At 47.1% G+C, this 12,285-nt stretch overlaps 1 protein-coding gene across 2 annotated transcripts in view; it reads right to left on the bottom strand.

Annotated features, from left to right (window-relative positions):
• Positions 1–11,362, bottom strand: part of PHF2 (PHD finger protein 2) — a 91,415-nt gene extending 80,053 nt beyond the window's left edge. The window contains exon 1 of one of the 2 annotated variants that reach the window (XM_054588079.1): positions 11,084–11,362. In XM_054588079.1, coding sequence (XP_054444054.1) covers positions 11,084–11,181 — 98 coding nt within the window. In that variant the 5' untranslated portion in view covers positions 11,182–11,362. The remainder of the gene's footprint in view (positions 1–11,083) is intronic. The other variant, XM_054588078.1, reaches the window with a different exon arrangement.
• Between the last annotated feature and the right edge of the window lie 923 nt (positions 11,363–12,285).

Here is a 12,285-nt window from a genome sequence, read left to right as displayed (position 1 = left end):
AGAGTCCAGCGCTCATGCATATGGTTAAATGACTTTCAAAGAAGCCACCATAATTTCAATAGGGAAAGAATATTCTTTTCAACAAATGGTGTCGGGGCAACTAGATATCCACATGCAAATAAATGAAATTGGATCCCTACCTCAAATCACATATAAAAATTAACTGAAAATAAATTAAAAACTACATATAAGAGCAAAAACTATAAAACTCTTAGAAGAAATCAAAGGGATAAATCTTCATGACCTTGAATTTGGCAATGAATTCTTAGATACTACACCAAAAGCATAAGCAACAAAAGAAAAATTAAAATTAAAAACTTCCATGTATCAATGGACATTATCACAAAAGTGGAAAGACAACCTACAAATGGGAAAATATTTACAAATCATGTATCTTGATAAGGGTCTGTGGTTCAGAATATATAAAGAAGACTTATAATTCAAAAATAAAAAGACAAATAACCCAATTTATAGATAGGGAAAATGTTTCAGTAGATATTTCTCCAAAGAAGGCATACAAATGGATAACAAGCACAAGAAAATATGTTCAACATAATTAGCCATTAAGAAAATGCAAATTGAAACCATAATGAGATGCTCACACTCACTCACTCTAGCCCCACACTCACTAAGAGGGCTATAATTCAAAAATAGAAAATAATAAGTATTGGTGAAAATGAGGACAATTCAGATCACTCCTACATTGCTGGTCAGAATGTAAATGGTACAGCTGCTGTGGAAAACTGTTGGTTTCTCAAAAAGGTAAACAGTTACCATATGACCCAACAATTCCTAAAACAATTGAAAACAGGTGTTCAAACAAATATTTGTACACGAATGTTCATAGCAGCACCACTAACAAAAGCCATAGGTGGGAAAAAAACCCAATGTCCACCTACAGGTGAATGAATATACAAAGTATGGTCTATCCATAAAATGGAGTATTGTCCCACCTTAAAAAAATATCGATAAATAATATCCATATAATAGGGATACCAGAAGGAGAAGAAGAGCGAAGGATAGAGAACCTGTTTGAAAAAGTAATGGTGGAAAATTTCCCTAATTGGAGAGAAAAAGTCACACAAGGCCAGGAAGCACAGAGGGTCCCATTCAAGAGGAACCCAATGAGGTCCACTCTAAGACATATCATAATTATAATGGCAAATATCAAAACCAAAAAGAGAATCCTAAAGGCAGCAAGGGAGAAACAGGTAGTAACACACAAGGGAGCCCCAATAAGGCTAGCAGCTGACTTCTCAACAGAAACACTACAAGCCAGAAGGGAATGGCAAGAAACATTCCAAGTAATGAAAAGCAAAAGCTTGCAACCAAGACTGCTCTACCCAGCAAGGCTCTCAATTAAAATGGAAGGGGAAGTAAGGAGTTTCCCAGACAAAAGGAGGTTAAAAAAATACACCTCCACCAAACCAGCACTGCAAGATATGCTAAAGGGACTGCTTTATGAAGATGAAGAAAAAGAGTGAGAAAGAGAGAAACACAGATACAAAATGAAAAAACGAGTAAGTACCTATTGATAATAACTTTAAATGTAAATGGACTAACTGCCCCAATCAAAAGTCATAGGATAGCTGAATGGATAAGAAAACAGGGCCCACAAATATGCTGCCTTCAGGAGACCAACCTCAGAGCAAAGGACCTACACAGACTGAAAGTAAGGGATGGAAAAAATTATTTCAAGCAAATGGACAGGAAAAAAAAGCAGGGGTAGAAATATTTATATCAGTCAAAATATATTTCAAAACAAAAGCCATAAAAAGAGACCCAGAAGGACACTTTATAATACTCAAAGGGAGAATCCATCAAGAAGACATAAATGTTGTAAACATATATGCACCCAACATACGAGCACCCAAATATATAAGGGAAATCTTGGAGGACTTCAAGAAAGATATAGACGGCAACACACTGATAGTAGGGGATTTTAACACCTCACTGTCAACAATGGATAGATCATCCAAACAAAACATCAACAGGGATATTGTGGAACTGAACGACGCATTAGATCAAATGGATTAAACTGATATATATAGAATCTTTCATCCCAAAGAAGCAAAATTCACATTCTTCTCCAATGTTCATGGAACATTTTCAAAGATAGACCACATGATAGGAAACAAAACAAGCCTCAACAAATTCAGGAAAATCGAAATCATAACAAGCATTTTCTTGAACCACAAGGTCTTGAAACTAGAAACCAATCTCAAGGGAAAAACTCAAAATCATTCAAACTCATGGAGACTGAATAGCATGTTATTAAACAATGAATAGGTCAATAATGAGCTCAAAGAAGACATCAAAAAAGTTTCTGGAAACAAATGAAAATGAACACACAACAGTACAAAACCTATGGGATACAGTGAAGGCAGTCCTGAGAGGGAAGTTCATAGCAAGACAGGCTTACCAAAAAAGATAGAAACATTTCAAATGAACAACCTAACCCTACATCTTCAAACTGGAGAAACAACAACAAACAAAGCCCAGAGCAAGTAAAAGAAAGGAAATAATCAAGATCAGAACAGAGCTGAATGACACAGAGACTAAAAGAACAAGTCAAAGGATCAACCAATCCAGAAGTTGGTTCTCTGAAAAGATAAACAAAATTGACAAGCCTTTAAGCAGACTCATTAAGAATAAAAGGGAGAGGACCTAAAGAAATAATATCAGAAATCAAAGAGGAGAAATAACAACTGATACCACAGAAATACAAAGGATTGTAAGAAATTACAATTATATGCCATGAAATTTGAAAACTTCGAAGAAATGGAGAAATTTCTGGAAAAATATAACCATCCAACACTGAATAAAGAAGCAGCAGAAAGCCTGAACAGACCAAAGACAGCTGGTGAAACTGCAAAAGTAATTAAAAAACTCCCAGCACACAAAAGCCCTGGACCAGATGGTTTCACAGGAGAATTTTACAAAACATTTAAGGAAGAGCTAACCCCTGTCCTTCTCAGATTATTCCAAAAACTCCAAGAGGGAAGACTCCCAAACTCTTTTTATGAGGCCAGCATTATCCTAATCCCAAAAGCAGATAAAGACACAACCAAGAAAGAAAACTTCAGGCCAATATCGCTGATGAACATAGATACTAAAATCCTCAACAAAATATTGGCGAACCGCATCCAGCAATACATTAAAAAGATCATCCACAATGATCAAGTGGGATTCATCCCAGGGATACAAGGATGGCTCAGTATTCACAAATCAATAAACGTGATACATCACATAAACAAAAGGAAAGACAAAAACCACATGATTTTTTCAATAGATGCAGAAAATGCACTTGATATAGTACAGCACCCATTTATGATAAAAACACTCAGCAGAGTGAAAATAAAGGGGGTATACCTCAACACAATAAAGGCAATATATGAAAAACCTACAGCCAACCTCATACTCAATGGGCAAAAACTAAAAGCTTTCCCACTAATATCAGGAACAAAACAAGGATGTCTGCTTTCACCACTTATTTCAACATAGTATTAGAAGTTCTAGCCACAGCAATCAGACAAGAAAAAGAAATAAAAAGCATCCAAATTGGAAAGGAAGAAGTAAAACTATCATTGTTTACAGATGACATGTTAGTGTACATTGAAAACCCCATAGACTCCAACAAAAAACTACTTAATCTAATAAATAAATTTGGCAAAACAGCAGGATACACAGTCAATATTCAGAAATCGAAGGCATTTTTGTACACTAAAAATGAAATATCAGAATCAGAAATCAGGAAAAAAATCCCCTTTGCTATAGCAACAAGAAAAATAAAGTACCTAGGAATAAACTTAACCAAGGAGTTAGAAAACCTGTACACAGAAAACTATACAACACTGAAGAAAGAAATTAAGGAAGACACAAATAAATGGAAGCATATGCCATGTTCATGGATTGGAAGAATTATTATCATCAAAATGTCCATATTGACATTTTCAATTGACAGATTCAATGCAATCCCTATTAAAATACCAATGATGTATTTCACAGACATAGCAAAACATTTAAAAAATCTATATGGAACTGTAAATGACCCTGAACAGCCACAGTAATTTTGAGAAAGAAAAACAAAGTAGGCAGGATCACAATACCTGACATCAAACTATATTACAAGGCCACTGTAATCAAAACAGTCTCGTACTGGCATAAGAACAGACACATAGATCAATGGAACAGAATAGACAGCCCAGAAATAAAATCATGTTTCTATGGTTAATTAATATTTGATAAAGGGGGCAGAAGCTTAAAATGGAGTTAAAATAGCCATGTTGGGAGATCTGGACAGCTACATGCAAAAAATTGAAATTGGATCACCAGCTGACATCTTACACAAAAATCAACTCAAGATGGATAAAAGACTTAAATATAAGTCGCCATACCATAAAAGTCCTAGAGGAGAACATAGACAGGAAACTCTCAGATATCTCAAGCAGCAATATTTTCACCAATATGTCCCCTAGAGCAAGGGACATAAAGGAAAGAATAAACAAATGGCACTTCATCAAAATAAGAAGCTTCTGCAAGGCTAAAGAAAATATCAACAAAATGAAAACGGAGACAAAAGTATGGGAAAATATATTTGCCAATGATACCTCAAACAGGGGTTTGATCTCCAAAATATATAAAGAATTCACACATCTCCACTCCAAGAAGACAAACAATCCAATTAAAAAAGGGGCAAAGGACCTGAACAGACACTTCTCCAAGGAGGACATACGCAGGGCCCAGAGACATAGGAAAGGATGTTCAACATCACTAGCCATCAGAGGAATGCAAATTAAAGCCACAATGAGATACAACTTCACACTGGTCAGAATGGCCATCATAAATAAATAAACAACGGGTGGTGGCGAGGCTGTGGAGAAAAAGGAGACCTAGTCCACTGTTGGTGGGAATGCAGACTGCTGCAGCCACTGTGGAAGATAGTTTGGAATTTCCTCAAAAAGCTAAAAATGGAACTGCCTTTTGACCCAGTGATTCCACCGCTGGGATTATACCCTAAGAATCCCAAAACACCAATTCAAAAGAACCTATGCACCCCAATGTTCATAGCAGCACAATTGACAATAGCTGAGTGGTGGAAGCAACCTAAATGCCCATTGGTCAATGAGTGGATCAAAAATCTATGGTACATTCATACAGTGGAATACTACATAGCAGAAAGAAAGAACTACTACTCTTTGCGACGGCATGGATGGAACTGGAGCATTATGCTAAGTGAAATAAGCCAGGGGGTGAAATGCAAATACCATATGATCTCACCTATAAGTGGAACCTAACTAGCAAAGCAAGCAGGCAAGGAGAATATGACTAGCATAATCGAAAGAAAGAATAAACTGGCAGGGATGGGAGGGAGGGAGAAAGGGTGGTAGCAGGGGGAGGAAGGGGAAAGGTCAGATCTAGGAACAGGTGTGAAGGACACATGGACGAAGCCAAGATGGAGAAGGATTGAGAGGGGAGGGGAGGGTGGGTGGGGCAGGGGAAAGTGGTGGCGGGTAAATGGAGACAAATGTATTGGAACATTAATAAATAAATTAATAAATAAAAAGAAAGAAATTGGAATGTCCAGAATAGATAAATCCATAGTGACACAAAACAGATAGATGGTTTTCCAGGGCTGCAGGAAGAGGATGGAAAGTTGTTGTTTAATGGGTTTGGGGTTTTCTTTGGGGGTGATAAAAATGTTTGGGAACTAGATAGAGGTGATGGTTGCATATCATTCTGAATGCACTAAATGCCATAAAATGTGCACTTTAAAATGGATAATTTCAAGGTATGTGAATTTCACCCCAATTGAAAAAGAAGACATAAAAGTCTGGTTTCTCCATTTGCATATACAAACACCACAAGAACTTTCAATTTTTAGGTTCTTAGGTCAAAGCCAGCCGTTGATTAAAATCCTATGTTTTTCCATGGATGACCCATCAGTTCGAGGGGAAGTGACCTGACCCTAAAATCTCAAAGCAGAGGGCCAAGCCCCATTCCAGAGTGCATGGTTAGTGTTACCACCGAGCCAAAAAGCTGAGTATCAAGGCAGGCTGCAGTAGCGGAATAAAGATGGAGCAAGAGGAGATGAGGTGCAAAGATGCAGACACAATTCTAAGCAAGAGGCTGGTGGAACACCTGGCATACCAGAGACACAGAGGGCACTACAGAGAGCCCACCTTCTTCACCTAGCACTGGATGCCACTTCCTGATGTAAACATGTTTCCATCCACATTTCATTTGTGAAACCACAGACATGACTGGGGTTGTCAGCACCTGGTATTTTTCAGGCCCTTGAGCCAGAATAACTTTAGCTGGATGCCATCCCCGTCACTGCACCTTGGCAGAGGAATGTCTGTCTCCAGAGGGTGAGGAAGCAGGGCATCCTTCTCTGCTAGAAGTGGGAGGATAGGGTGGCCCATCTGGCCTACCACCCAGGTCACTGTGGAAACCAATAAAATGACAACCATGAGCAAACTCTGAGGCCATAAAGACCAGCCCCAGCATGAGCCCTGCAGCTCTATTATCATATTGGTCACTTAGAAGCCAAGTGACCACTCTGCTTTCCCCACACCTGGAATTTAGTAGAGTCCTCCAGCACATTTGGTGTGGAACATTATTTCCTGGCCAATACTCCCAATAGCAAAACTCTACATTCTTTGAGAATAAGGCCCTGCTCTGCGGCCAGGTGCCACAAGCACAGAGGCAAACAGACAGCCCCAGAGGAGAGAGTGTCCAGGGCTGGCAGGGTCCATACCAAGACCCCTAAACCTTTGCCCAAACTCAGGCCATCAGCAGCCACACCTGAGCCCAAGTGGCCCCAAACAAATGTGGGCTGCACTGAAAAGGCTCACACCAACCATGCTTCCAGTCCCGTATCTTCAATAAAAGCAAACAGTCTGCCAATGAAATAAGCTTAACCCCAAGTAACTCCCTTGGCAGTTCACCTCATTTGAAAAGGGTCCATGGACAGGGACAGGGGACTTCTGCTCTGCCCTCTAGAAGGTGGCATTCCCCTACTTCCTCCAGAACTCCTTAAATCCACACAGTCAGAATTTCCCATTTTAAAATGATTGTTATCTCTAAACACATCAAACAGGCCATGGCTCCATCTTGATGTAGATGGCCCTTCTCCTGGTATTTAGGAATCTCAGGTTCTAGGATTTAACTGTCAGATCTAATCACCCAGATTGCAACGTTGAAGCTTGACCCCTGGCGGGCCCTCTTTTCATTCCAAGTACACGCATGCTCTGCTGGTCAACAGAGCTGGCCATGAGCCCCATTGTGTCGCTAGGCACCCATGAGAGCCAAGCACTTCCAGACATGGCTCTGCCCCAAGATTCTTAAGACTGGGTAGGGTGGGGGACATGGTGAGAGCCTACAAAGGCCAACAAGTCCTGGGGGCAATGGGACAGAAACAGGCCCTGGCAAGGAGGGCAGGCAAAGCCCAGACACATGGAAAAACACATAAGGATTGGAGAGGATCCAAGCCAGAACCTGACCCCTTTCCACCACCTGTTCTTCCCAACCCCCATCCTACCCAGTACCTCTTACCTGGACAGTGGCTTTCGCCACCACCCTTGTCACCAACTGTCTCCATGGCAGCCAAATCCTTAGTCCCCTCCTACCACTCCTTTGCTCAGAGCCTCCAACATGGCTCCTGCCTCCTGGCCACAATGCAGGCTGTCCCTGATGTGGCTTCTTGGCCCCCACCCCTAATCCTGCCCCCATAATACTTCCTCGCAACCCTGACAGGGCTCCTCAGGCTGGTCTGGAGCTTCCAATCTCCAAGTCTGACTTCCATAGAAAAAACCCCATAAGAAACAAGGGATCTACCTAATTATCCCAGGAACCCCATAGCCCGTATGTCACCCTATACAGAACCTGCGCCCCATATGTTTATCAAGGAACAAATGAAATTTCTGTCACTGAAGGACTAAACAGCAACTTCAGCTTTCAAACTCTTTAAAATCAATTTTACTGATTTGCCTCCAAAAACCCTTCAAATTCAATAGAACAGGAGACTAAAAGAGGGCCAGAAAACTTTAGGATGTCTGCTGCTTTAACAGAATCATGCTCATTCTCCAGAGGCAGATACTCTTCCCATCACAGTGGTGACAAGATGAGCCACCTGGGTCATTTCTTCGGGTGGCTGGTCCACAGCAGCCAGACACCTTACTACACGCAGGGGTACAGGGGCACATGGGGTGAGGTGGAAGACACAAGAAGTCATCTAATGCTTGGCCCAAGTGGCTCCCTAACTAGGGAGGCAGGTTCCCAAGGCCGACAAGACACCATACTTCCTTACCAAACACACAGACAAGACAGCTCACAAGGTGACTGGCTGCAAAATTCCTAGTCAAAGCCTATTCCCAGGTGAGGCCCAGTCAGTGCTAGTGATGGCTGAATGGACTGACAGGGTATCACTCAAGCGTGGCCAGCCATGGTCAAGACAGGGGTAGAACACGGACTCCTGGCTTCCTGACTAACCACACTTCTAGCCCAACCCAACAGAAAGGCCTCCCCAGAGAACATGGGAAAGGATGCTTGGGGTGCTGAGGGGAATCGAACCCTAGGAGCAGACTCTGACCCTATTAAAGAGCTGCCCTAACCATTATTCTTGGCTGGCATGCTTCACTAGTGTTAATGTAAGTAACCTCAGAACCCTGGTCCCATCCCTCCAAAATGTGGTGTGCTGCAGAGATGTGGTGGATCACAGGTAGGAAAAGACAGAGCCTGTTACTTTTACAGTTACGTTTATTTTTATAGGTACCATCTACAGCAAGTGATACTAAGATTCCACTTCAGCGAATGATACAAAACTTCCTTCTAAAAACAATATTCTGGAGAGAAAGAAGACATGAGAGTAAAAGGCACTGTGGGTCCTGGAACAGGAAATGGACATTAAGGGGGAAGCCTGGGGAAATACATCTGCTGAGGCCTGCTGTCTGGATTACGTACTGCCCTGCATTTCTGCCTCAAGTTTCCATGCTCACAGCATAGTGAGAGGCTAACTTCAGGAGAGCTGGGGGACAGAGAAACTGTTCCATTTTTGTAACTTTTCTGTAAGTCTAAAATTGTCTCAAAATAAAAAGTTACAAAGTATTCAAACTTTTAAAAAGTGAGTTGAGCTGTTGAATACTAAGTAAACAACAGTACAGGTAGTTAAGTGGATCTGGAAAGAGCAGCAGGTCATCCAGGAATATCCAGAGATTGGGAAACACACGACCATGTCACACACCTTCCTGTTACAGAGGAGAAGAGCCTGGCCCAGGCTGGGAGGGCCCTGCGAGCGTGGGTGGAGGTGGAGGGAACTCCAGGAGGCAGTCGAGCCTCAGGGCTCACTTCTGCAAGTGACTCTTGATTAGAGAAGATGTGCTCCCTCCATAGGGAGAAAACCCCTTCCAGACCCCAGGGCCACTCCACAGAGGTGGACACAAATCTGTGATCAAATGATCTGTGCCTCTGTGGGATCATATCAAAGACTTCAGATAAAGGAATAAATAAGATAAGGCCTCCCAAAAATACCTCCTTTAAAGCATCAGGATGCACCGCTCTCATCACCTCTGTCCAGGCAAACCTAGTAAATGCCACAAGCCCCTCAGGTGAGCCCCCAGCCCCAATCCCCTGCCCACCCCATCTCCAAGTCTAGCACAGATATGGTCTTGCCTACCCACTGTGGTGGAGAAGGCCCCTGGCAAGCCAGACAAAGGTCCTCACAGGCCCTCACATCTCCCCAATCTGGGCACCATGGGAGCTCTGCAGGCCCAGGTAGGGGTTGAGTGGAGGGAGTGGCCCCCTTCTACTTTCAGGGCACTGAGGGCCACCTTCTCAGCATCTCTAGAACTGAGATGAGGGATCAGACAGGAGCTATCACCCTTGGTCCAGCTATGAACTTTCAGAGGATACCAGCTGGTGGGTGTGCATAGTTCAATGTTCACATCCCAGGCTCTGATGTTCTGGCAGAGGCAGGGGTCTCTGCAGTCCTAGGTGGCCCAGGAGATTTCAGTAGGTGTCCCAGCTCCATAGAGTCCCAACTGCTCCTCACTGGGGTCCCTGTCACAGGGACTCAGGTCAGGTGCTGACCAGTCTGAACAGTCCCTGTCACATCTGGCTGCCTAACTCCCCACATGTGAGCTGGCAGGACTAGACCCCACAGCCGATGGGGATCAGGGATCGTGCACTAGCACATAACCCCTCCCATGCCCCCAGCCCTGTCCCTGGTAGCCTCTGAGGGCATAAACCCCTGGCCAGTCCCTGGCCAGTCCTGCCAAGGCCCAAACACATGAAAACCTGTTGGAGCAGTTTGGGCAGCAGTGCCACCTCTTCTTCCTCCTCCCCCATTTACTTCTGGGTGGGAAGGGACCTCGGTTTTTGAAACTAGGCGCAGGGCCAGGTCATGGCCACGGGCAAGGGATAAGCTTCACCTCCCCAACCCCATCTTCCTCACAGAGCATAAGGTTCGAGCCAAAAACGGGGTTTTCCTGTCTGGGGCAGAGAAGAGGGGAAAGGGTAAATGTGTTGGCCAGGGAGGAGGTAGCAAAACCACAACACCCCCGCCCGCACAGACACCATTCTGTCACCCACTCCCAAACGGGAACGAGCAGGCCTACGGGTGCAGGAGCCCGCGGGGCCAGGAAGGGGTCCCACCCGCGAAGACAAGGCCCGGGAGCTCCGGCCACGGCGCAGGGTGGGCGCGCCGGCCGCCCCCTCCCCGGGCCCGCGTCCGCCAAGCCCCGCCGGCGTCCGAGCCCGCCGCTCTCGCCTGCCCGGGCCGCGCGGGGAAAGTTCCTGCAACTTCGCGGGGGAGGCGGCGGCCGGCCTGGGCCTCGGAGCTGGCCTGCGCCCTGCCGTCAGTCGCCAGGCCGCCGGCGCCCCAACTCCCAGCCCGGCCCGCCAGGCCCCCGGGCCCGCTTTGTGCGCGGAAACGAGGGGCGCCCGCAGGCCTGGCCCCCGCCCCGGGCACAAAAGGGCGCGCGGCCGGCGGCCGCCGGGGTCAGGCCTGAGAGACGCGCGGGCCCGGCCGAGCTGGGGCCGGGGCCGGGGCTGGGGCCGGGGCCGGGGGCCGGGCCACGCTCACCTGCCGTGGAACCAGTCCTTGCATGCGTCGCACTCGATCATGAAGCGGGTAACGTCGTAGGGCAGCCGGCAGACGCAGTACACCGGCACCGTCGCCATGTTCGCGCCGCCCGCCCGCCCGCCGCCCGCGCTGCGCTCCGGGTCGGGCCGGGCGGGCCGGGCCGGGCGGGGGCCGGGCGGGCCGGGGCCGGAGACGGGCCGGGGGCGCACGACAGCCCGCGCGCACCCGCGGCGCGTCCACACAAAGCGGGGCGCGCGCAGGCCGCGGGAGCCGCCCGCCGGCCCGAGGGCTCAGGGCGAGAGTGTGCGCGGGGCCGACGCGCGGGACACAAAAGGGAATGGACGCGCGGGGGCGGCGGGCGGGCGGGGAGCCGCGGCCCCACCGAAGGGACCCCCGGCCGCCGAGCGGCCTCTACGTCAGCGCCCCGGGTGGCGCCGCCTCCGCCCGCGGTCTGGCCGCCGCTCCCGCCGCGGGAAGGCGGGCCGGGGACCTGCCCAGGGAGAAGATGGGCCGGGGACCTGCAGGGGAGAAGGTGGGCCTGAGGACCCTTACAGGGGACAGGTGGGCCAGGGACACCTCCGAGGGAGAGGAGGGCCGAGAGCTTGCAACAGAGAAAGTGGGCCAGGGATAACGTGGGTCCGGGACCCCAGGTGGGGGAAGAAGGCGGGTCAGGGTATCTCTCCAGAGAAGAAGGTGAGCTGGGGGACTCTCCAAGGGAAAAAGTGGGCCTGGCGACCCTCGAGGGAAGGTGGGGAGAGGGTAGAAGAGAGGCTTTCCCCCCTCCCCCGAAGACCCCCTGAAGGAGAAGATAGATGGGGTACCCTGCCGGGAGGTGGGCCAGAATATGGAGGGGGGATAACATGGGGAGGAACCTGCAGGGAAGGGGCGTCGGGGACACAGGGTGGGGGTGAGAAGGTGGGCTGGGTGTACAGGAAAACCCCGAGTTCGGGGTGAGACGCCCATAGGATGCACTTTCTCATAAAGAAGGTAGAGAAGACACTACTTGAGTATAACTTTGTTCTGACCCAGCAGCGGGAAGGGGATTCCTACAGTCCCTTCCTTCCTGCTCCCTTTCCTCCCGATTTACCCCCTTGTTCCTGGTTGGGGACACCCCAGCCTCCTTTATACTACCCTGGGCTTCCCGGAAGCTCAGCACCAGAGAACAGAATTCCGGGGCCCAGAAGCACTAGCACAGGTCAGCT

Source organism: Pteronotus mesoamericanus, unplaced genomic scaffold (assembly GCF_021234165.1).
Source record: "Pteronotus mesoamericanus isolate MK-2021 breed Mesoamerican mustached bat unplaced genomic scaffold, CSHL_Meso_final scaffold_125, whole genome shotgun sequence".
Lineage (NCBI taxonomy): Eukaryota > Metazoa > Chordata > Mammalia > Chiroptera > Mormoopidae > Pteronotus > Pteronotus mesoamericanus.
The sequence above is the reverse complement of the archived record's forward strand: the minus strand, read 5'-3'. Positions and strand labels throughout refer to the sequence as shown.